The sequence below is a fragment of the Anopheles funestus genome, chromosome 3RL (assembly GCF_943734845.2).
Source record: "Anopheles funestus chromosome 3RL, idAnoFuneDA-416_04, whole genome shotgun sequence".
Classification (NCBI taxonomy): Eukaryota; Metazoa; Arthropoda; class Insecta; order Diptera; family Culicidae; genus Anopheles; species Anopheles funestus.
Window position 1 is genome coordinate 73,601,831 of NC_064599.1, and position 25,800 is coordinate 73,627,630.

General features: G+C 39.5%; 1 protein-coding gene across 10 annotated transcripts; it reads left to right on the forward strand.

The window, feature by feature from the left end:
- Positions 1-3,432: 3,432 nt before the first annotated feature.
- LOC125770607 (uncharacterized) lies at positions 3,433-25,462 on the forward strand. 10 transcript variants are annotated; one of them, XM_049440420.1, is made up of 5 exons: positions 3,433-3,638; positions 15,242-15,504; positions 21,910-22,109; positions 22,186-22,463; positions 22,794-23,553. In XM_049440420.1, the coding sequence occupies exons 2-5, from the start codon at positions 15,444-15,446 to the stop codon at positions 23,488-23,490; spliced, it is 1,236 nt and encodes a 411-aa protein (XP_049296377.1). In that variant the 5' UTR covers positions 3,433-3,638; positions 15,242-15,443; the 3' UTR covers positions 23,491-23,553. The 10 variants fall into 10 exon arrangements, with proteins under 10 accessions (XP_049296377.1, XP_049296376.1, XP_049296367.1 ...); XM_049440419.1 differs by lacking the exon at positions 3,433-3,638 and adding an exon at positions 12,197-12,263; XM_049440410.1 differs by lacking the exon at positions 3,433-3,638 and adding an exon at positions 13,397-13,532.
- Positions 25,463-25,800: the final 338 nt, after the last annotated feature.

A 25,800-nucleotide genomic window follows, 5' to 3' on the forward strand; every position in this document is an offset into this window, starting at 1 on the left:
AACAATATTGAAAAAAAAACATTCCACAATCAATTATCTCGTACGTTTTCTCACTATCTTCCGTGGGGAGTTTTGATAGGGGTGTGATGCTTTGTATGTATGTATGCGTGTGGAGGGAGAATTGTTAATGAGTGGTTTTATATTTAAAAGGTTTTGCTTCGTGTGAGTTTCGATTAAATTTCGTGCTTGAAGTATACACATTTATAAGTATGTGTAGTGGCGTTCTTCTTCCTTCCGCGTCGATTGTAATGAATAAATTATTGCCACGTGCCTTTTTTTGCACGTGTGTATGTATGAAAGTGAAGGTCAGTTTTTATGTAGTTCCACCAAGAGGAACGTGTAGTTGAGAAGGGAAAAGACGGTCGCATTTGTGTAGGTTGTTAGAATTGGCGTCAATTAATGTGGTATTAAAAGCAGCTAGTAAGTCTCATGAATTTCTAGATCGAATTGAAAAGACGTATATGGTTTTCCTAGTTTGAATTTACAGTTGAATTATGTTCTTTTCTTGAATTTGTTATCAGTATTTTTGTACATTTAATAATTGTCAATTCTCTAAACACACAGATAGTTCCATCGACATGGAAACTACATGGTGTAGAATATTACATTCAGAGATCATATGCTAAGGTTGTTGATTTATATTAACTTTAAAAATATGTTACTTAACCATACCGCATTAATTTACTCTAAAATGACTGTAGTGTCTAATGGGTGTACAAATCGTAGTTTAATTGAGGCACCACATTGTTCCGCCTTAAATAATTATTTAAAAACCACCTTGTATCTTCAGTTGTACTCCTCTACGATCACAAAATGCACTTGATCTTTCCGCGATGAATCTCCATGCGTGTTCTTAGTATTTTCAGCACAGTTTCTGTAGATACAAACTATTCAGATCAACTATAATGCTAAGGTTATTAATGTCGTGATGGTTTCTGTTTGAATTTGAATATTTATTTGAATTGGATTAGCTCATAATAAATAACCCAACGCTGGTCCCACCATGACGATCAGTGATAGATGGATGGTTTTTATTTGTGTATGAACATAAAATATCATCATTTTAACTCCTTTTATTCACCATCGCCATATGAATAAAACAAGTCACTAATAACCAATGAAAAATTGATTGATCAACAAATATTCTCCTTCGTCCAAGTGTTTGACATCCCTGTCAGAGGAAGATTGAAACAAAACCGGCAATATTTAATCGTTGTTATCGTTCTACATTTTTCTAAAAAATCTCTCTCTCACACTAGCAAACCTTTCATCAGAGGCGAACAAAAAAATAAACTTTAAGATAACCTTTTAAAATTCATTAAACCACCATTCTGTTCTTCAGCTTCGGGACGGTGATACGGGTTTTTTTGGGCGATATAAAATTTTTAACCCAACACACTCAGAGGAAAAAAACACCTCCCTCACACATACTCCGCTACAGCTGTGTTGAACACGTTCGGAATGACTGTTTATTGACGCTATAACTTTCAACGCGTCATATCGCAGGAATGCCAATGAGATGATGTTGAGGTAGAAAATGATATTGTGGCGGTAACACTAAAGATCACCCGAAAAGCAGGGCTCGTGTCGGGAAATTTAAGCGAATTGTCCGCACGTATGTTTTAGTATGCTATACGTGAAAATATTAAAAAAAAATCTCAATGTTTCTTGCTCCTAGTCCTTCAACAAGGAAAAGATTAAAAAAAAAGTAAAATATTTATACAATTTTTAATGGTTTATTTGCAGGTTTACAAGATAGAATATGAAAACTGACGTTGTTAAGGTCACTCTTCTTAAAATCACCATCTGTTGGCACCGGATGCTGGAATAAGAGATCACAGCGAACATAATGACGCACGCACGTGTAAGTAACTAAGCATTTATTTGTCAAACATATTTCACCGAAAAAAAAAGATCTGTATCAATTATTTACGCCACCTAAATGATTGTTTTGCAATCGCGTACAAGGTCATAGTCGTTTTGGCTTTCTAAAATTGTGTTTTTTTTTTTACTTTTACTCGATCACGTCATCGGTACAGCTGTGTCCCGGCGTTAGCCGAACCGTCGATCGTTTAGTGTGTCTAAAAATGAATATTAAGTTTTTTTTTCGGGGCAGAATATGTTAGTTGTTCAGATTTTCCGATTAGAAGGGCTGTACACATCATGTATACCTCACGGGATGTGCCATTGACTTTGACATTGGGAAGAGGAAAAAAAAGGAAACAGCGAATCGATTTCCCATCTCCAATGTGGCCGTGTCCTCGTAGGAAATGCCAACCATAGGGCGTTATAGTGTGGGAATGAATTTTTATTTTCAGACATCACGGGGTACCGGGCTGCTCCATGGGCGGTTTTATGGGCAGATCAGAGGGTCGGTTTGGAACGACGGGTAGTTGACATGATATTTTGGCACACCGACAACAGAGAGAAACACCGAGCGAATGGTCGCGTCCGTAGTGAGAGAAATGGTCGCTGATCTCATCGTTTTAATGTGGCTATGCTACGGTACCTATGATGGTCGTTTTTCCGTGCCGATCATGGCGCTGTTGGTTTGCCTTGGTTCTATTCCTAGGGCCATTTTTTTTCTTTTCTGCATTGACGCTGCTGTGCTAGCGGTGTGATGTCACCGTAAAGAAGTAGGATATATATTTTTTCATGTCTTCATTTGATAGATATTGTGGTAAATTATTCATTCACGTAAATAAGGGCTTAATTTCATTTGTTGCATAATGAACCATTAAGGATAGGTTGATAATGATACTATTTGCATAATTTTTATGGCCTAAGTTAATGCATAGATTTTTCTTTGCATAATAAAACTTTTAAAAATCGACTAAAACTTCCTGAAACTGGTTTGTTTTGGAGTTTGAGCTGTGAATAAAATAGAATCAATTTTGAATGGTTATATCCTTCAATTATAGATCTGGCCAAACTGAATAGTTCTATCCAATTTTTGTACAGTTACTCTCCACTTTTAATGACGATTACTTTGGCATGCGGATGACCTGCAAAAACTTTACTACGGGAGTCGTTCGTTACTACTTGAATGACTTACACCCGAACAATGGCGCTTTTAATTCTTTGCAAAAGATTGAGATACTATTTTTGGAGTAGATTTCACTAAATCTTGAATTTTGGAGTTTCGTGTTTCTTGCCATTTCCATGAAAATGCCATTTATACTTAGACATTCCCAGAGCGTGTCTCAGACACTTTCACATGCAGGAATAAGAAAGGGATTTTTACCCATCCTAGAGCACAGTTGAGGCACTCTTTGACGAATCTTGGATGGACTTGATAAGATGACTTGCGATTCTGTTTGCGATGCAAGTGACATTACGGGGATGAGTTCATAGAATTATTACGCGTCTTTATTGCCGTGGGAAACACACGCATGTGCCAGTGAACGTGACTCTTACAATGAGATGCTGAAGTGCCTATTCCTACTATTGGCATGTGCATCGTCATCGGGTTAACAGTTCTGGCCAAGGTGGCCAGTTCATCTGCGAACAAAAACAGTGCAAGTACAGGTCATGGAGCACGATCAAGGATTGTGGCGCCTTGCACCGAGCAACCGCAAAAAATGTGTCCTGTCTGTGACCAGTATCAGAGTTCTTAAAAATGAGTGTCCGTGTGAGAGGTAATTTGGTGTCGAGAGTTAGGCTATGTTATAATTGCCTTAAGAATAATCACATGTCTCAATCGTGCTTATCTAAAACCACTTGTCGATATTGCGGAAAACCTATCAACGGCAATCGTGTATGTGTTAACCAGGAACAAGTTTAGAGTGCCAGCGAGAGAATTAATTGATAGTGGTGCGCATATGACCTTAATTTCTGAAAGGCTTGCGCAACAGTTGCACTTACCACGTGAGGCGATGCACATGCCAATAGCAGGAATAGGCACTTCAGTATCTAAGGTGGAATCGCAAGTTTCAACTAACCTCATTTCGTTTAACTCGTCATTTGAATGTGTGTCGCACTTTATGGTGCTTCCTAAGCTACTTCCACGTCTTCCATCGGTATCTGTGAGCGTGAATGAATGGAACATTCCAAACAACATTAAACTAGCCGATACACAGCCGATACACATGTGTCCAGTGAAGTAAATTTCATATTAGGCGCTGAGATCTTCTTCAACCTAATATTAGACGGAAGTATAACATTGGCGTCAAATTTACCAATGTTCATAAATACGCACCTCGGATGGGTAGTCAGTGGAATACACATTCCAACCAAGCATGTACTTCCTATAGTATGTTTGCCATTTATCCAAAAATAGTACGTTTCCCAAAAAATTATCGCTCCTTGGTGACAGTCGTGATATAGCGTGGAGGAGATTCAAGGCTTTAGAAAGGAGATTTACTCATGAACCAGACACTAAACGAGATTACGACGAATTCATGAGTGAATATGTGAAGTTAGGTCACATGACGTTGGTAGGTGCAACTCAAGGAAATAGCGAACGAGAGTACTTCTTGCCACTAGTGATGGGCACTCGGCACAGTGAAGGTAAAGGCAAAGCAATTTATGCAAGCGTCGTGGGAGTTCAAGTGGGATGATGAACTACCAGATTCGATGAAGAGTGATCGGATAGAATTCATTTCTCAGTTACATGAACTGAACACTCTGAGCGTATCTCGACTGGTAACTATAACTGATCATGTGAACATTCAGTTGCCTGGCTTTTGTGATGCATCAGAACTCGGTTATGGTGTTCGGCTCGAAAGTTAGGCGAGTAGTAGGACATTGCTGTCGTTTTATCACGGGATTGGAAAACAGAAAGAAGCCAGAGACATTAACATTACACCATCTAAAGCGAGCAGAGATACTTGTAGTAAAAATGATGCAAATGGAGGAGTTTGAAGACGATTATGAAAGAGTGCAGAAACGGTTGCCTGTTGGGAAATCGGATTATTATGGGGATTATTGGGACCAGTGGGATTATTATCGCCAGTAATGTGTGAAGATGGAATAATCTGCGTTGGTGGACGTTTATCTAACGCAGAGTTAAGGTTGAGAGTGCGATATCCCATAGTGATTCCGTGAAGGCATCGGCTAACACGTCTAATCGCAAATCACTATCATCAAATGATGCTCCATGGCGGAATGCAACTGACAACTAACACAATCAACCAGCAGTACTGGATAACGCATGGCAGAAATGTGGTGAAGCGAGCCAATCATAGCGAGTCAACCAAGATTGATGCGACAGCCAATGGGTGATTTACCGCTGCAAGGGGTGCGACAATCCAGACCATTTGCAATTGTCGGTGTTGCTTATGCTGGACCCTTGTACCTAAAGGGATCTCGTTGGCGCGCAAGTAACATAAAGGACTATGTGTACTTTGAACTTGTCCCAGAACTAACAACTCTCGCTTTTTTTAGCTGCCCTAAGACGATTCGTTGCACGGCGTGGTTTGGTCAAACAGATTTTCTCCGATAATGGGACCAATTTTTCAGGAGCTGCATACCATCTACGAGAGCTATTCAATCTCCTGCAAACCCAAACTCATCAAGATGAAACAACAGCCTGGTGTTATGGACGGGGAATGTAGTGGAGCTTTTCTCCGCCAGCAGCACCTCATTTTGGTGGCCTTTTTGGAGGGCATTTCTTAGTTGGTGAAAACATGAGAGTAATTCCAGATGTAAATTTAGAAGAAATAATAGTAGATCGTTTAAATTACGGGAGGCAAGTGCAATCATACATGCAACGCATATGGCACCGTTGGCATTTAGAGTATTTACAATTGATGCAAAGACGAAACAAATGGGTAAAACCAGCCCAAACCTTAAAACCAGGTATGATAGTAGCATCGCAAGAAGATAACACTTCTGTAAGTCGCTGGCCACTGGCAAAAATCGCAGGAACGCATCCAGGGAAAGAAAACATTGTAAGAGTAGTAATCTTAAACTATGGAAACGGCAGGACAAACCGAAGGCCAGTGACAAAATTAGCAGTTTTGCCTCTTCAGGACGAGCAATAAAAAACCTAGCTCTAAAGTCTGAAATAAGGACCCCCCTTCTCACGGTCACTCGCCTGACTTTCAGACTTATTTCAGACTTTAACCCCATTTCCATGAAATTGCCATTTAGATTGAGATACTCCAATAGCATGTCTTAGACACTTTCACATGCAGCATTTTTACCCATCCTAAACAAGGCTGAGGCACTCCTTGACGAATATTGGATGGTTCAATAATATGATTTGTGATTCTATTATTATTCCACACACGCTGGACACCAAGATTAAGAAGCATCCCGAGATCAAGTAGTTCCTGTGACGTGTGATGAAGAAGTCCCTGTGAAGTGATCTCTTCTGAACGTTGTTGCTATATCGCCGGGCTATATCTGTAACTTCTGTTCAATGTGTTGCACCACACATACTAACACGACCTTTCAATCAGCCTCAACCTTAATAGGTCTCTCTAGTACCAGTGAACGAATATCCAACCTGTGTATTGCGGAATTGGGTCACAACTTGGGTCGATCGTTGATCACGAGACAGAGATGATTGAGAATTCTGCGGGACTTGATGCTCACTGAAGTGACAGACACCTAACAAATATTCTTCTGTCAACTGATGAGTAAGAACACATCTTCAGTTCCACAATGCTGAATGTAACTGTGCTTAACATTTCAATTTTCTCAGAGCAGAACATTCAATTTTCTGCTAGTGGAGCTTTAAAGGGTGATTGACTGATAGAACACAATTCCTAAAGTTTACCCAAAGATTCGAAAGTAGGATGAAGACAGTCCAAGGTTTCAATTGATCAATCAAACATCATTTTATTTCCATTCATACAGGAAGAGATCCGATCACGTGATGTACGGATTGTTATACCTCAATGTCCGCGCAACCGTGTTTGCGTTTTTAATGAAAATTGAAGAAGTTTAATTCCGCTGAAACATCGCTCTGGAAGGTGTCATGCGAAGCGCGGGCTTCTTCATATGGGGCTCGATTTCTACCCGTTCTCTTCAATTTATCGGCTTCGCGGATGACATCGACATCATCGGGCGGACATCTGCGGCGGTTTGCGACGCATACACCCGACTGAAACGCGAGGCTGACAGAATTGGATTGAGGATCAATGCGCCGAAGATAAAGTACCAGCTTGCCGGAGGCTCTGACCGTGATAGAGCTCGACTCGGAAGCATAGTATCAATCTCGAGATTGTAGAGGAGTTCTGCTACCTTGGTAGAGAAATCCGAAGGCGCATTGTTCAGGGAAATCGTGCCTAGTAAGGGGGCGCTCCACAAACTCCTGCGATCCAGAAGTTTTCGAACGGCGCGTGCTAAAGATTATCTTTGGCGGTGTGTGCGAGCAGGGCGTGTGGACAAGGAGAAATAACCACGACTTTTTTTTTTTATTAACGGGGAGGGAACCTTCAAAAGGTAGCCACCTCGAAGGGCGGCTTGCTGCTACAAACCAATCCCTCCGAGATGGGTTATGTGGGATTCATCGTGACGCTGGGCCTGTGAAGCAGACCCGGCAGCCGATGGGACCCTAACTAAACCACTCCTCGACCTGATTCGAACCCTGCCGATGCGCTTGATGTGCGTAGTAGTGATGGGTAAATCCGACAAAAAAACGGAATCGCTTCCGAATGACTCCATAAATTTTGGAAGCGGCTCCGGAAGGTAGGTGCAGTACTCCGAATTCGGAACCGTCCGGAGCCGTCCGGAACCGCCCGGAACCGCCCGGAGCCGTCCGGAACCGTCCGGAATCGTCCGGAGCCGCCTAGTCGGCAGCCGGAGCCGTCGGAATCGTCGGAACCGTCCGGAATCGTCGGAATCGTCCGGAGCCGTCCGGAACCGTCCGGAGCCGTCCGGAGCCGTCCGGAGCCGTCCGGAGCCGTCCGGAGCCGTCCGGAGCCGCCTAGTCGGCAGCCGGAGCCGTCGGAATCGTCGGAATCGTCGGAGCCGTCCGGAGCCGTCGGAGCCGTCGGAGCCGTCCGGAGCCGCCGGAGCCGTCCGGAGCCGCTAGTTGGCTATGATATAACCTAGATTATTGCACTATCAGCAAATTTTATACAATCTGATAAAAAAAAAAATAAAGCAATCTTTATTTAAAAAAATAAAAAAAGCGCTAGCAATAACTAGCGGCTCCGGACGGCTCCGGACGGTTCCGGACGGCTCCGGACGATTCCGGACGGCTCCGACGATTCCGACGGCTCTGGCTGCCGACTAGGCGGCTCCGGACGGCTCCGGACGGCTCTGGACGGCTCCGGACGGTTCCGGACGGCTCCGGACGATTCCGACGATTCCGACGGCTCCGGACGGCTCCGGACGGTTCCGGACGGCTCCGGACGATTCCGACGATTCCGACGGTTCCGGCTGCCGACTAGGCGGCTCCGGACGGTTCCGGACGGTTCCGGACGATTCCGACGATTCCGGACGGCTCCGGACGGCTCCGGGCGGAATCGTGGTTTTAACCTAGCCGGAATCGGAGCCGGAGTTGCTATGCTCGGAAGCGGTTCGGAGCCGTGGGTGCGATTCCGAGAACCCATCACTAGTGCGTAGTACTCCATGCAGGAACGAAGAAATAACCACGACTTGAAGGATGTAAAAACCGGAAGGATAGGACGGCTAGGGCACGTGATAAGGATGTCGAACTTATGATCCACCAGGAATATGATCGTCAGCGATCTGTTCGGCACGAGACGTAGAGGAGCACAGAGATTTCGTTGGCAGGATCATGTGGAGTCGAACCTGTTGGAGATCTGATGCAGCCGTGGATGACTGCAGGCCTGGACCGAGTTTCCTGGAAACGGATTGACGACCAGACCATGTCTTTGCGACGTGCACGACCTTGAGCAGGCCAGAAATGATGATGAATCATTCGAGGCACTAATGTAGTTTTATTATTTCCTATGTGATTGCGTCATTTATCCTGGAACACGATCTTAATATAGCTGATAGAGTCCTCAAATTCGGATTTTCTCACTTTATCTTTAGAAAATGCGTTCAAATTAGTTTATTATTTTTGTTTACTTCAACATGTGTAACGTTTAGAAAAGTAAAAACTTTTAGTGTTGTATAATTATCCAAATAATCGCTTGTGAACATATGTATAATAATTAAATTGATTTAGGAAACTAGGAAGTTCAGGAAAACATAAAGAATAATCTGAAAACTGCTCCCTTTAAACGCTGAAAACCCCACAGCGGCTTCCTTCTCTTTTGCCAAACGGAACATTTACTCAACATTTCAATAAACTCCCCCCCCCCCCCCCAAAATAAAATGATGAAAGACAGACATCGATCACTCTTCGGGGCACCCGAATTTGTTTATTATCGTGTACCGCCATCATGAATGGAAGTTTCATCACGCATCATCACCAAATAAATGCAACGAATTTTGTGCCCGAACGGTACAAACATAAGCCACTGTTTGTTGCCACTGATGAAATCATTTCAATTTCATCACTTTGCTTCCCGAAACTTTGTGTAAGGAAAAGGAGGGGAGTTTTTTTTTGTTGGTACCTTTTGTTTAATAGTTTCGTGGTATGGTTTTTATTTGCCATTCACATCTGTATGCGCAGTGAGTTTTGTAATAAGCATTTGCTGGCATTATCGATTTGCAGGTGTTGATGGTACGTGCACGAAATGGTTATTTAGGGGGAGGGAAAAAACCTATAGCCATAAGGTATTTGTTTAGGTCATGAATTAATTATGAGGACAGGTGACGGTGAGGTGCGTTCCATAAGCAAAGAACTTCAAATCTCATCCGTTTATTTGAACGCTCTAAGTAAAGAGTGACCATCTTGACCATCACGACCGATGGCCAAGAATGATGGAAGGTGACATAATTTAAACACCCTTTCCCGCCCTATTCCGTCCATCCCCTATTATCAAACAACATGGTTTTAGCACCCTTGAAAACAATTCTCGTCTAAACGAGCTCATTACAGGATGACGTCATGGGTAGCAATCTTGAGAGCTTACCTATTTCTATGATATTTTAGCACTATTTGCTTTCCAATTGTTTGGTGAATGTGCACGTCTCCCAGTCGTAAGTCGCGCGGAAATGTGATGCTTCCGCGTGTGAGCAAACGATCATCCACGTTAGCAGTGACGATCTTAGCGGGAGAACTTGTGGAACGAAAAATCAGGCTGGTGATGCCGGAGGTATGAATGTGAGACGCAGCGTGTCCAGCTTAGGCGACGGTCCGTATCGCATGTGCCTTAGGTTTATAGGGTTACGGGGTTTTAAACTTACGGATCGAATGCATCGCTGATTTCGAAAGACTTTTCCCCCCGTTGCGTAGGTCGTACATCACCCATCAGTCTTGTTGGCTTCAGGTTCCCTGTTTTTTTTTAAATAAATAACTTTCCTCTTTTATGTTTCGTTCTGCTACGAGATTAAATGCGAGTGTTTGTTTGACGAAGAATAATACCCATAGAAACGAGGGTTTTTGGAGCTCATTTTGGAGGAGAGAGATTTAAAGTGAAATTTTTAGGGAAGAAATTGAGACATGAATTTTTTTTAATTTCATTCAGTATTTCTCTTTTAAAACTAAAAATGAGAAATCCAATAATCGAAAGAAATGAAAGAAAATAATTTTAAAACGGTTACTTTTACTAATTGTTGTAAATTGCACTAGGGAATATTGTTTCATTTTAATAATCAATCTTATTTTTAATTTGATTGTATAAGAGATAATTTTAATATTATTAGTGTATTTTAATAATATCTTCACTAGTTCTAGTTGTTCAACAATAGTTCAACAATATTTAAGTTTTGTTTTGTAAAATTTTGTTACAAAATTATTTCTTACTTGTACAAACTTTAACTCTTCAATTTAGTATTTAATACTATTATTTAACAAATAGATATATGGAAAAGAGAAAATAATAGCAGTGAAGAATACACTAGGCTAATTCTATAATCAAAAGATTGCTTAGAAATTTTTATTTTAAGCTTTTATGAGACGACGTCCACCGAACACGATCATATTATGGCGATAGACGATCTCGTCACGGTTCGATCGACACTGGTCGAATGTTGGCATTCGGTGCATTCGCGCCTTTCCGGGTGGCCATTATGTTTTGTTTTCATTGCTCTTTTCTTAGCACATCTGTTGTTGTGATGGATAGAAATGCTTTTGCATGGAGCACGGGCAACGATACGCTGATGCAGCGCACCAGGAACATACGATGGGGGTTGATGATTAATTTTTCTTTTCGCCCGAAACTGAACATATTCTCTCAAACGATGGCACGTGCGCGTAGGTTCGTGTGGCGGGAAAATAATGCACACAAACGCCATCATTCAATCTCGGCAACAAGTGGTGGCTCTTACTCATGTCTGCAATCGGGAAGTTGCTATAGGCGTTGATCGGGACAGCCGTCCAGTGTACATGGCGAGATATGGTTATCAGACCGTAAACAAGCTGGTTATTCGAAATACGCAGCGAAGTTTTGTGGTTCGTTTCGATGAAGCGTTTGAAAGTAAACAACAACAGCCTACACACAAGCACACGTACAATGGAAGTAGGGAAAAGGTTTCCTTTTGATAAATTGAAAACAAGAAAAATATTGAATCAAAGTAAAATGGAATTGTTTGTGATACGTGTTGCAAATTATACGTTAAGTAATATACATTTATTAACTCCAAATTATTTGAAATTAAAAAAAAAATAAGCGAACGTCCAATAACTTGTAAACCAGTATATTTGTTTACTTTCAAGGCTTAACTGATTTTTTGTTATGTATTTTCATATTTATTGTCCTTTCGGTACGTTTTTAAGGTAATGTTAGATTCAGTTTTTGCTATTTGCTATTATATTTGCTTATATTATATTTTTGCTATTTTTGCTTTTTAAGTATTGCTTTTAAATGTTTCTTACATATTTATATATACATATGTTTCTTACATATTTTTTATACGTTATCAATTTTTTGTTTGATTCATACAACTTTCAAGCTACAAATTTTCGTATAAATAATATATTTTAAAAATATATAAAATAAAATAATAAAAAAATATATATTTTATTTTATAAAATGTTTTTTTTTCTTTTCATTTTCATTTCTTAAGATGTTTTATTTATTAATGACTTATTAAGGACTTATTAATGTTAACTGAGCTACTGTATTTATATTGTATCGTTTTCTCATTTTAACTGATATTAAAATTATTTTAAATAATTGTGCTTTAAATATTAGCTTAATATAGGGGGAAATAAAAATAGCTGATGTAATTAATGGCAGTAAGTGTGAATATTGACGCGTTTAGAGGCGTAGCAACGGAAACGAAAAAAAGTAATAAATAATATAGAAGAATTCCCATCGCTACCATTTGCCGCAAACTAACCCATTTCATCAGAGAGGACAAAAAAAAATTAAATTTCAAAAAAGAAAAAAAAATAGATGATTAAAATATATTTCATTTGAATGTTTGGCCTCTCTCGGTTCTCGGCTTCTCTCATTCTCACTAAAAATATCCTTTTCGCCATTCACTTTTTTATTTTTGCTTCAACCCCTTCAATCCCCTCTTTTCCCATCCCCCCCCTCCCAATCCCTCTTTTTGATTCAATTGAATATGTGTCATCTTTAATTTGCTGATTTTCCGTGAGTTTTGTCCGTCCTTGCTGTTCGTGCAGTGTTCCTACGAAACCACAGCCCACGGTCGAGCAAGTTAGCGGCAGGTGTCCGTGATGATATGAAATATGGGGGTTGAGGGGTAGCATTTTTTTCTTCCCTTCGCTTCATCCCTCCACCAAAAATTCCCCCCCCCCCTCTTGCACTAGGAAAAATCAGTATCGGCACGTTAGTACTCACACACAACACACACTATGATAAAGCGTCCTACTATTCGCAAGATAAGTAAAAGAAAGCATCGAGAGAAAGAGAGAGAGAGAGAGCGAGAGCAAAGAAGCATATTGTGTACAAAATTTTTACGGGATAAAGAAAAGGGAAAATAAAGAAAATGTTGAACCACCGTCAGTCGCGTATATGATTAGTACGGGACCCGTCGTTGTCGTCATCCACCGTAACCGACTGCCGCGGCGGTAACGATGGTAGCGAATGCATTGTGGAAAGGAAAGGGTGGATTTCGGAAGCCGGGAGACGATCACCCGGAAGGAAATGATGGAAAGAAGGGGTGGAAGGGGTGGCTGAAACTCAAGTGTTGTATGTGCGCTACCGGTGCCTTCGTCTTTATCTGTCTCCGTCTGACGGTCGGACCCCCGGGGGGGTTGGTCAGGTGGTGGCAGTGACTTCTGCCTTCACGGCTGAGCTCCTACTGCTGTGGGGGTTGATTTCCTTCGAACCGTGGTAAAAAGAGAGCGAGAGAGAGAGAGAGAGTACATCAAAATCCCATACTTCACCCACGAATGTTAGTATTTGTACCCATCGGAAGGGAAGCGTGACAGAGATGGGCGGGAGGTTAGTTTTGTGTTTGCGAACGAAACCGTGGCCGAGGAAACTCTCCGCGGCATAACGTTCAGCTGCTGGTTCCTGCGCCAGCCGACAGTTTCTTGACGGAGTTCAAACGGATCGGATCAAACCGTTAACCGTGCGTGTTTTTTGGTGCGTGAGTGTCGAGTCGAGGGTAGAATTTTCCATCTCGATGTGGTTTTAATTTTCGAGCTTGATCTTCACCAAGAACAAGCCCAAATTAAGCCAATTTTTTTGTTGAACGCAAACCTCATAAAAGTGACTAAAGTTATATTAATAAAAAAATAAATAAAGTGATCCACCTGATATCTGATATCTTCGCACGATCATGACCGGCAAATTGTAGATCTTCTCGTTACAAAATCCACCTGCGATCGTGTGTGATACTCCGAAGAAAGATCGCGATCGTATCGTGTGATTATCTTCCTTTCAGCTGCAGTTGCAGAAAATTTTGCAAACCGTTGCGAAAATTTCATCCCCCCCCACCGCCCCTCCTACCCTCCTTCCATCCCTTTTTCTCTCTCAACAAGTGGTAGTGATTCCTTCTTGTGCACGCGCGCCATGTTTTGTGTGTGTGTGTGTGCGTTGGTCTATATGACGATAATTTTCCCTCAATGCCGCAATTCAGCCGGCGGTGGTCGTGTGTGTGGTTGGAATTGTGTGTACTAAAAATATCGGACAGCCCGATGTGCCAGCCAGTGTTGAAACCCATTAAACGTTGCACTCGGGGACCTTTATTATCATTAGTGATGTGATTTCATCGTTCCACTAGCTGTTGATGGGTATTTCGTGTTCCTGTGTGTGTGTGGTTGAAATTGAAGATTATAGAAGCCTCCTTATTTTGCCAGAAGGTTTACTATTGGAGGCCAGGAGCTGGCTGCCTATACTAGAGACAGCTGTCCTGCCTGCTGACTCCACTTGAGACGATTTGTTTGCTGTTGGTAGCAAAATCAGCACGAGTGTTCCCGGTACGGGCAAATAATTTCCTTCCTTATTACGTTCGGTTTTTTGGAGCAAACAAAACATTCGTTATCCTCTCACCACGGATCACTTCTGTGACCTTGATCTCGGTGTATGTAGCTTTATTAGGCAGTGGCAGTGGAAAATTGGAAATGTGAAACGTGTGAAGGAAACCCAGAAAAGGCATATTCACTGACGATAGAGAATCACTGCAGTTTCGCTTTGGAAAAATAGTTTATTAAACTCAGGACGAAGATTGAACGGATAGTAAATAACGGTTTCACATTACATCGATCTACGAAGGGAGGAAAAGGGGGGTAGTGGGAGGAGCGGGTTGCAGCACGTAAAGGACGACCAATTTTCGTTCCACAGTTTGCGGATGAACCGAAGGGGAGGGATTTTTTTTTATTTCGTTTGTCGATCATAATACCGAGCAGTGAAGTTTTATTGATGTGTGTTATTTTGGGCATACACCACCCTCACCCAGACGTGAATTCAATAAGCGCACACCCGCGGGTGTGTGTGCGTGGAAAGTAAAGAAAAACCCGCCGTACACCACACAAACCCACCTATACGCATAATTGGGCTTCGATGAGATCACGACACACGGTGACAGGAGGAAGTAAACCCGAACCGAGATATCACCTCCGTTTCGAAGCGAAAACAATAAACCCATCAACCCCGTCAAAGCAGCCTATGTGTAATAGAGTAAACAACATGTGAGAGAAGTAAAAGAAAAGAAGAAAAAAAAAACGCGAATGAAATTTGTTATGTTATCCTCCCTAGTGTGTGTGTATGTGTATGTGTAAATACCTTTCCAACCAGGCGTAGAGATCAGTTTACTGGGATTAACCGTGTGTCTATTGGTTTGCCCTTTATAGTGTGTCCTGTGTGTGTTTTGTGTGTGACGTTTACGACAGCTGCTGCACCGTAGTAAGCCCCTAATCATCATTTACACGCGGTCAGGGGGAAGGCAAAAAAAAACGCCCTCGTCTAGGCCAGTTACTAGGACCTAGACACGTCGAACTAATCGTGACAACCCCACGGCACCCATCGTAACCCCCTGTCGACCGACCAGGAGCAATGGATAAGCAGCGTGGACTTATTTTTAAAACCGGATTAATACTCCTTTTTCTACTGCAAGGTAATATGAATAGTTTTTTTCTTCTCTCAACCAGAGGTCATGTAACTGCTTGTATCATGTTTGCTTTCTCCGAATTTTTTTTACGCACCACTGTGGGTTATTTGTCATGGTGTGTAAACCTTCGTTACGTTTCAAGTTCGCTGAACTGCTTGATCCGGAAGATCCGGTTAATGTGCACGTGCGGTTTTTTTTGTTTTGGGACGAAGGACATACGGGGTTCTAGTGGGTTTCTTGATCTTTTAATTTATGGTGTTATGAGTTATGTAAGGTTAGGCAATGGTTGAAATATTTCATGCTAATCTGCTTCGAGGTAAGTCGAAGTATATGAGAGTTTTGAAGGACAATTCAATGTGAATATGACGTTTTAACTATACTAAGATCTCATGAACATTTTAAAACTTTTTCCTTAAATAGCCTTGAAATTTGTTGTGGAAGTGTAGGTTTTTTTAGCCATAATACACCGCTCAATAACAATTTTAGAGAAAAATTCAAATAATGTGAGAAAAGAATACAATAAACCTGTTAAATTTGGGGTGAATTGACAGATTATGTGGCTAAAATAGTGTTAAGAATAGTTTGTGACACGGCCGTTATTAGAGATGATCTTCACATGACTGAACTGTTCTTTGATACAACAGACAGGTTCTTTTAGCCATGAAGTCAAGGAAAATCAGAAATAACAGGCCTCAAGTCCTAAAGTTCCAATGTCTACCAAAAGGAATGGAGAGAAGAAGAAGAGAGAGAGAAAGAGAGAGAATGATCTGTGAGTCTTGAAAAGATTGTGGATGAAATCATCTTTCAAAGTAATTTTTATAGTACTTCCCCCTCAAATGAATCAATGCAGTTACAAGAAGTGGATAATTTACTAAGCGTAAGTCTGTCCGTTAATATTTAAACGCTAATAGCGTTGAATCGCTGCTTTGAAGTATATCTATGGTGGGACCAACTCACAATCATATACCATGAGCTGCATGCGATGTACAGCATGCGATGATTGGGGATTGGTACTACCAACTGTAAGTTAAAACAAGCAATGATTTAAACATAGTAATAATATAAGAAAAGCGATACATCAACTATTATTTTACATGTCAACACAAAGGTAATAGTATTGGGAAAACTTTTCTCAAGAAATGGGACATTAATCGCTTTATTCTCTAGAGTTGCAATTTTCGAATCAACTCTTTTTCCGATTATTGCCCATTATTCTTGGTAATTAATAACATCTTAAAATATGGCTAAACAACAGCAGATGTTGAAATCCCCACTATAAAACTGATTTTTATTCTTATTTGCGTTAAATATCTCAGGATTTCTGGAACTGGATCCATAGTGGAATGAATAAGACAATTAAACAAGACTCTTTGGATGAATTTGTTTGTGTAACCAATAATTTTCATGAAGTCTGAAGATAAGCACAAGACACAAGTATAAACTTTTATAGAACTTCCCGAGAAAGTGCTGTTTTCCGTATCATTTAAGTAGAGCATCTTTGTGTCGTTGACCACACGAACTCCTGATAGTAATGCTGATCGCAATGCGTACGAATTGCGACGGAATAATCGTACTGCTTGACCTACCAAATGCGGTATCTGACCCGCTCTTTAGGTATCTGACCTGCGGAATCAACAGTTGCCCTGTAATCTAGCTCTGTTTGTTAAAACATTTGACCAACTGTTGTGTATATGGTTCTGAAGATGATGGCCTGAAGATGATGGCTAAGTCGAAAAACACAGTTTATAGAACAACTGTCCTAATGAATATGAATATGAATATGAATGAATATGAATATCTGCCAGACTCGCAATACATTAAATGAAATTTTAAACGATATTATAAATTTATATTAAATTACTGTTATGAATATATTATTATTACATTAAACTACATTTTGAGTAAATATATAAACAGATGTTCATTTATTTTTCATGTTGTGATTTCTTAAGAGGACAAATACCTCAATTAATGGATCTCAAATTGGTACTACTAAGTGTACTTTCATAAATTTAAGAATGATTTTTTATTTGCAAAAATCTACATTTCTAGCCTTCGTCACGTTGTAACAAATTAATTTTTGTATTCTATTTTGTTTTGCATAATGTATGTCTTTATGTAAATATCCCTGAAAGCATATGCTTCAGAAAATTTAAAAAAAAATTAATATTTAGAACAACCTGACTGCATGTCTTCTTTTTACACAAGAACTACAAAAAGTTTGAAGTGTTTTTGATTGGTGATTTCTTTATACATAACTTAGAAGAGCTGGAATATTTTTTTATGTTTATTAGAGATCAACTACTTTAGGATTATTTAACCACAACAATAAAAGTGATGGAAATGGCTGGTCCGATAGTTCTAGTGTTAATTGACCTTGTGTTATAATATGTGTTTAACATTTAATTGTGAGTTTACTGGTTTGTTCAATTTGTTACCATTACGATGAAACATTAAACAGTTTTATGTACTTGTGATATTGTCACAAATAATCGTAAACGTGTTAGTGCAAATATTCATACCAATACGATAATTAGTGTGGATGGAAATAAACTTTAAACTGCGTACTATTCGCTGGCAAATAATAGTAGCATGTGACAACACTTGTCAAGTAAGAGTGAAAAACACATGTGGACTTTGTGCAGTAGAAAAGAAAATAGATACAAGGTATTAATATATTAAACCAACATGAGATCAGCGTTCGCACAATGCAGCGGAAAACAGAAAAAAGTGAGATCATGCATTTTTCTAACAAAATATCTCAACCAAATACAATGAAAGTGTGTTTTTAAAAAATTAAAAACAATATCTGTAAAATCACCACCCAAACTTCCACACGCGAGACCTTAATTCGGGTTGTGTGCGATACACTATTTTTAAATACCCGTTTTGGTGAGCCTGTCCAATAGGTTTATTTCCCATTTGCGATTCAGTAAACTGCCCCCCGGCAAGGAAAATAAACGCAAACTCGTGTGCGCAAAAATGGTGCCTGGAAGAAGGAGAAGGATGCTGCTGAATTTTTGGCACACATTTCCCTCCACTTTGGTCTCTTTTTGGGCCGTCGACAGTCGACAGTCGAGTGTCTTTGACCGGAAGATGGTTTGGAGCGACCATCCACTGTGTCATTTGCGGGAGTGTGAATATTTTTAGAAACTTCCTACCGACCAACAACACAGCTTTGTCGATGGTTCGGTGTGCTAGAGACAGCGAGGGAGAGAGAGAGAGTGGGAGAGAGCGAAAATTTCATTCAAATTTGTGTTTGGAAAAAGTAACATTTATACTAAAAATGATAAGTCTATTGAACGAATTTACATATCGCTTCATGCGGAGACTATCGATCATTTCATAAATAGATAACGATCGTGACATTGTGCTTCAACAAAGTGGCCTCCAAAACATCCAAAGCTCCATTTTTTTTGCTAGCATTCTATGATGCACGTGAGGTGCATCGAAGTGCAACGGAAATGCATATTGGCGAAAAATAGACCAATAGACAAAATGATAAATGGCTATGTACGGTCGACTGAACGGTAACTACTGCTGACGGTGTAGCCCTTTAGTTATGGTGATCTAATTGCAGTGGCCGATCCCATTTTTTTTTAGGTAATGGCACACCTGGGTGGTTTATTCCATGTTGTTTCCTTCCACCGTGAAAATCGATTTCTACTACCGACCAGAAGCAACAGTTTTCTCGCCAAACAGACTGGGGAAGGTAACGTATCCGGAGAAACCCCGCACCTCCTACCAAAAAGGGAACAAATGCGCATCGCGTCAATCATTTTTGAAATTAGATTTATGACGCCTCTCGGCCAGCTGGTTTTCCAACTGGTTAAAATGGGTAAGAGTAAAAAAGATGTAAAAAAAGGGGTGTAAAGAAGTGGTGCTTTGGTGTGCGTTTGCGTGACCTTAATTTATTGCTTTTGCTCCACACAGTGGGACGTGGCGCGAGTGGCGTTAAGGAAGAATAAGCTTCCGGTACATGTACATGGGGGAGCGTTAAGAATATCCACCCGAAAGGAAATGGCGGGTGCAATCTTTACAAAAAAGTTGGTTCGGGGGGAATGCGTTGAATGATAGTTTTATTTTCTATCAACACACTTACATACACACGCATCCTGAAGACAGCTAAGGGAACTGGAGTGATAAGGGAGGAAATATAAGGGTGATTAGATATAGCATGTAGTAATGCGAAGAAGGTAGCTATTTTATTCTTGAGAAATATTTAAAACTTTACGAGTGTTGGAATTCGCTTAAAAAATAATTATCACTAACATAACGTTTTTTGTTGTTGTTAGAGTAATAATTTTTAAGGGATGATTTGTAGATGGAGCTACCTGGTGTTTCATCTCGCACGCATTCACTTTACGATATACCTTTTATTTTGACCCATTCCTTTGGTGTTAACAATTAATTTAATGTTTTTTTTAAAAATAAGTATTTATTTGAGGAAACGATACAAAAATTAATAAATATTAAAAAAAAACATTTCACATATCCAAATAAATAGTTACAAAAATGGTGAAAATAAACAAAAACAATTTTATGTATGTATGCTGAGAAACATATTTTTTTTATTTTATGAGAAAAATATTTTATTTTAAACATTTATTTATTTTATTTTATTTTGTTTTAAAATTTAAATGAATATCAAAGGAATAATCACAATAATTACTTATGGTGAAAAACTGGTATGATTAATGGTTAACTGTAAATTAAAAACAAGCTGCTCATATGTCTTTGAAACTTTAATATTTACAGTTTTTTGTATTATTTTTATTTTTTTTTATTTTTATTTTTTTTTATTTGTATTATTTTTCAATTTTCCTCTTTTTTTAACAAATCTGTTTTAGCAACATAATTTAAGTTTGAACATAATTTAAGACGAAGAATAAAAGCTTTGGTAATTTTTTTTATAAATAGTATTATTTTCAAAGCAATACGGACGATATGAACACATTATGAGTAAAAACATTGCTTGGTTTTTTTTGTTAAAGTCATATTTTTTTTTTTTCGTACAAAAAATTGCATAAACAACAACTAATAGCCGTTGATGTTTATTAACATTTTTGTGACTTTTTCCCCACCCTCACAAGTATCATCAAACGGCCCAGTGGCTCGTTGATGTGTCTTCGAACGTTTGATTTATTTTGCTTACTCGCGCACTTTCCTGAAGCTATTTGCCCATCCATTAGCAACCTTCCCGGCCCCGGATGTTGTTGGACCGATAAATGTTACTACTTTGAATACCGTGTGCTCGGTTCACTTTCCACCACGCTAACTGGTTGTAACGGTGAAGGAGTGGTGGTTTTGTTGTTGTTTCATCGTTTTGCTTGTGTGTCCGTCCCGAGACCCGCGAACATGATGGTGGTGGTTAGTATATTATCAAAATACCGAGTGACGTCTCGTCTCTAAGCATTGGACAGCGAAGTTTTCCAAACGCGTCGCCCGTTAGTGTAAGGCATGTGGTTCCATTTTCATGATCCTATGCAAACCTCAAGTGGTGGTTTGTGAAAATAGGACTAGAGGTTCGGTTTGCAACGGAGGCAGAGGTTAGAAATTGCTTTCAAGATAGCGTTTGTTTGTGTACAACGCAGAAACAGTCCGCACAACGGTCCACCGATTGTTGGCACAAATTTCAAACGTTTTGTAGTGCGAAACTGTACCGTAACGCACCACATACACCTAGATGGCAATGAAGATGTTTTTCGGTCTGTTTTCCGATTTGCAAGCTAGCGAAATATAATTCGGAACATTTGCTATTGGCAATGATTCAAATTGAAGTCTTTTTTTTATTAAAAGAAAGGTTCTTTTTTGCAGAGAAAATAAACACTTTTGTAAAACACATTTCTCGTTTGATCTTTTTAAATACCAGATTTTACAGTCAAGATAAACATGAAGTAGTGCTGGTTTAGAACAATAGTTCTAGATTATTATAGCTACTGTAAGATCTCGATTATCCGTGCATTTCGTAAAAAATAAACCAATTTAAGTAATTGAAAAGAAAAATAGCAATTGGTTTATAGGAATTAGTAGAATTCTTGTCTAGGAAATGATCAATATAGAAAACTGAAATATGAAATTTAGACAAAATGTATAGAACAGTAATATATGGTATACAATAAATAAATTCAGAATATCCGGGATATTCGGGTAACTGGGGTTTGGTCAGTTACCAGGAGCGTTTATAAATGGAATTGTACTAAACATTAATTACTTTGCTGCTGTAATACTATGATGGAAATTGTTTTCTTTTATACTCTCTTTTTTATTCTTGTTAACACTATTAGTTTTGCAATTGATGAACAAGATTTTTTGATTTTAATTGTTTTCATTTCATGACAGTATTTTGTGTGTTGTTTCTTTGTTGTTAAATATGGTTTTAACGCTTCTTTCACTATATTTCTTTTCCAGTTATCACCGCCCTACAAATCACTAAAGTACGCGTACCTTCGTCGTACAGCATATCGCGCAACGAGAGCGAAAGTAAACCGCTCATACTCGGCTGTGATTACGACATTGAAGATGACGTATCGAAGGGATTCGTGCTGAAGTGGAAACACAACGATCTGCAATTTTACCAATGGATACCGTCAAGAAATCCGATCGTGTTTGTAAGTTTTGCGTTTCAAAAAAAATGAAAAAGGAACTTCGTTTAACTAGAATTTGTTAATTCGTTTTTGGTTGCAGAGTTCCTTCAAGGGACACATCGATGTAGACTATTACGAGTCGGATGATCGGCTCCACAAGCACAGTGTGCTGAAGTTCATCAATCCGATGGCCAACTACACCGGTAACTACACGTGTCAGGTGTCGACGTTCGATGAGCTGGTATCGAGTACCGCCCATCTGCAGATAATCGTACCCGAGACCGACTTTTCGTTGGGCTTCCAGCGAGAAACGAACGGAAGTACGGTGGTGTTTTGTAACGTGGGAGAAATATATCCGCTGCCGGATGTTGCTTTGCGGTAAGTATTATTAGCATATTAAAGTCACAGGTAAAAAGATAGCTGATTATTAAAGGATAGCAAGAAGGGCTTTACTAGTCGTTATTCCGCTGTTACAAAAGCAATTCAAATGAAGCGACCGTATTTTACACGTGGCGCCATCTATCAGAGAGTAGCAGTACCACGAAACAGGGTTTTCACTGCTTTACAGCACAGTGTTTAGAATAGTTTTTTAGGTGCATTTTATTTGAATTGTATTTAATTTCATTTAAGGCAAAGGCAGTAAAATCATTATTGTTATACTGTAATTAAATTCGAATCATACTAATAGTAACATTCTTTTCGTTTTAGCATTGACGATGAGAAGGTGTCGGACGCGGTAGCTTTCGAGCAGATGCAAGAATATACCGGCTATTATAACGTTTCTGTACAGTACATCTTACCGGACCCGGACAAGAATTTGCAGCTACAGTGCGATGTAACGATACCGGCAACGGACTATTCGCTACACACCAGTATGCCTTATCAGGGTAAGTTACCTTCAGAAGAAGGAAAAATAATAACGAACGAAGAAAACACAATAACGAACGAAGAACAAACAATAGCGAACGAAGAACAAACAATAGCGAACGAAGAACAAACAATAGTGAACGAAGAAAAACCCATTTTTGTCGAAGAAACAACAATTTTTGTCGAAGAAACAACAATATCGGACGAAGAAAAAACCATATTGAACGAAGAAAAAACATTATCGGACGAAGAAAAAACAATATTGAACGAAGAAAAAAACAAATTGAACGAAGAAAACCCCATTTTTGTCAAAGAGAAAACAATATCGGACGAAGAAAAAACCATATTGAACGAAGATAAAACAATAACGAACGAAGAAAAAACAATAGCGAACGAAGAAAAAACCATATTGAACGAAGAAAAAACCATATTGAACGAAGAAAAACCTATTTTTGTCCAAGAGAAAACAATATCGGACGAAGAAAAAACCATATTGAACGAAGAAAAAACATTATCGGACGAAGAAAAATCAATATAATGTGAAGCGATCATCGGAAGCTACAATTACTAATAAACCAGAAATTATAATCCGCATTTAAAATTGAAGTTTGTAATACGCGTCTAAATTATGTAAGTAAATTGGGAAATTTTTGCAAATGGAATATGAATATTGGTTTAAAAAGATCATGTGATTTATTCAGTAAGGTATTAGAACAAAGATAGAGTATTAGAAAAAAGGAAATTTCGCAAAATCTATTTCTCCGTGAGTAAATTCCCTTTCGACTTTCGACCAAAATACTTACTTTGGGTACTCATTGTACTCCAAAACAGGGTAGTTAAAACATATTCGCAAGATATATAGCGGTTTATTTTCGATCAATTGATGATGTTTCTGTTGCGAAATAGGTCAAAGATTTGATTACTCCTCTCCAGCCAAATCTACAACTTAAGAACTCATCATATAGTTGAACCCTATTGTGTTAAAAAATGATGTAAATTATTCTAATTTTCTCAATTGTGTACAAGACTTTTAATACTCATAAAGTATTTTGCTCAATGCATCGTTTGAGGATAGTCATTCACCGTTCATTCGTCAATCTTCATTGATCAGTCATTCAAACCATTAATCAAATCCTAAAATTTTTATGAAACTTGATGGTGATCCAGGGTTTTCCACTTCAAGCAGTAAATTTGAAGACTTTTCTGGATTCTTTTCATTTTGAAGTAAAGTGTTCTAAGTTAGATGTGGGAAGGATTGCCCAGATTGTGCTTTATGAATGTAAGAATTAACAAAAATTGGCTCCTTTTTATCTTGAAGTAATCTCACTTTGCCGAAGCTTGTTAAAAGGAGGAAAGATTTATGTTCCAGAAACTAAACATAAAAGTGATGATTGAAGAATCAATTTAAATGTTCATTTAGACTGCTATCAATTCTACCTTCGCTTGGGCTGATAAGAAAATTCGATTTAACCGAAATAATATTTTAATATGCCACTCCACTAAATGCCCAATGTGGTAGAGTGTGTTGATTCGTCTACTTCTGTTTGATGCATGCCTTTCTTCTCCTCTTTTCCGTAGGTGCCGCCTTCCGAGTAAATGCCGCCACGCTGCAAGTGTTCCTGTGTACCGCCATTACGGTGACACTTGCACGAATGATGACCATGTTCTAGGGTCGCCCGGTGTCCCTTGCTGTGTGTGTGTGTGAAAGCGGACCGAAGCGCCATTCCGTTCCGGGCGTGGCGTACACTTGGAATGAAGCAGTCTTAATCCTGGTCTTCCCATGGTTTTCTCCACCAGAGTGTCAATGTGCAGGCGTGTTATTTAGGGTAGAGGAAGCACACTCGCACATGCCACACACTACCACTGTATTCATCATCCACCTTACTCCCCACCACGTTCCCATGCTCCATCTGTTCGCAGGATCAAGTGCAATTAATCGTTCATACTTTCGCTCCCTCCCAATTCCGGCCCCGTTAAGGGATGGGGATGGGTAATGGTGTAGTGTGGGGGACCTGTTGTAAATAATTGTTTGTTTCTGCTTTAGAATGCGCTTATTTGTACACCACCACCGATATGCGGTTACCACCACCTGGTTCGGTCAGTGTAATTTCGTCAAACGAAATACGTTGTGCCTTTTTGTGGAGCGGTGTTGTTTAAACGGTCGCGGAAACGTGAAACATAGCCAATCCGCATTCAACGAATGGAGATAGAAATATATTTAAAATATATTTTATAAATGTTTAAATTATTAACCCGCTTCGTGGAATGTGAGCTCGTGTTTTGTTTTGTCTCTAGAAAACTGAAAGTAGCAACATACATACATACATTATTGAAACGATTCAATGCTTCATGTGATCATTCAGTTGCCACCATGTAAGTGGCGAGTATGCGTGTCCGTGATTAATTTAAATGTGTTGTTTTAGTCAAAGATGTACGAGATGATCATAATGATCCTTACGTTGTATAACACACGTTGCCGAATAAAATTACGATAATATTTAAAACCCGAATTTGTTGAGTAGTAGCATCATTAGTAAACATTGCTTCCGAAAAATAATTTAACGATCCTTTGAGGAAATGAACGAGGAATTGGAAGTCAAGACATCGGACCTTCTAGATCATGGCGATCGATAATTTCTCTGGACTTTTTCTTGACATGCTTGAGGACGGCGTGATGGCATACTTTGGATCCCTGGTTTCTGTATTTCTGGACAGGTTCTGCTTCACTTGATCCAACCATCGGGTTCACTGATGTTGGCCATCTTTACTCCTGGCTGAGGAGTACCTTCTAGAGATGTGCAGAGTGCGTAAGAGTGAGATAGTGAGTTGAAACATTGTATTGAGCGAA

Coding starts and splice junctions, on each gene's coding strand:
- LOC125770607 (XM_049440420.1), top strand. CDS start 15,444: ATGGATAAGCAGCGTGGACTTATTTTTAAAACCGGATTAATACTCCTT. Junction 15,505..21,909: donor ACTCCTTTTTCTACTGCAAG/GTAATATGAATA, acceptor TTTCTTTTCCAG/TTATCACCGCCCTACAAATC. Junction 22,110..22,185: donor CAAGAAATCCGATCGTGTTT/GTAAGTTTTGCG, acceptor TTTTGGTTGCAG/AGTTCCTTCAAGGGACACAT.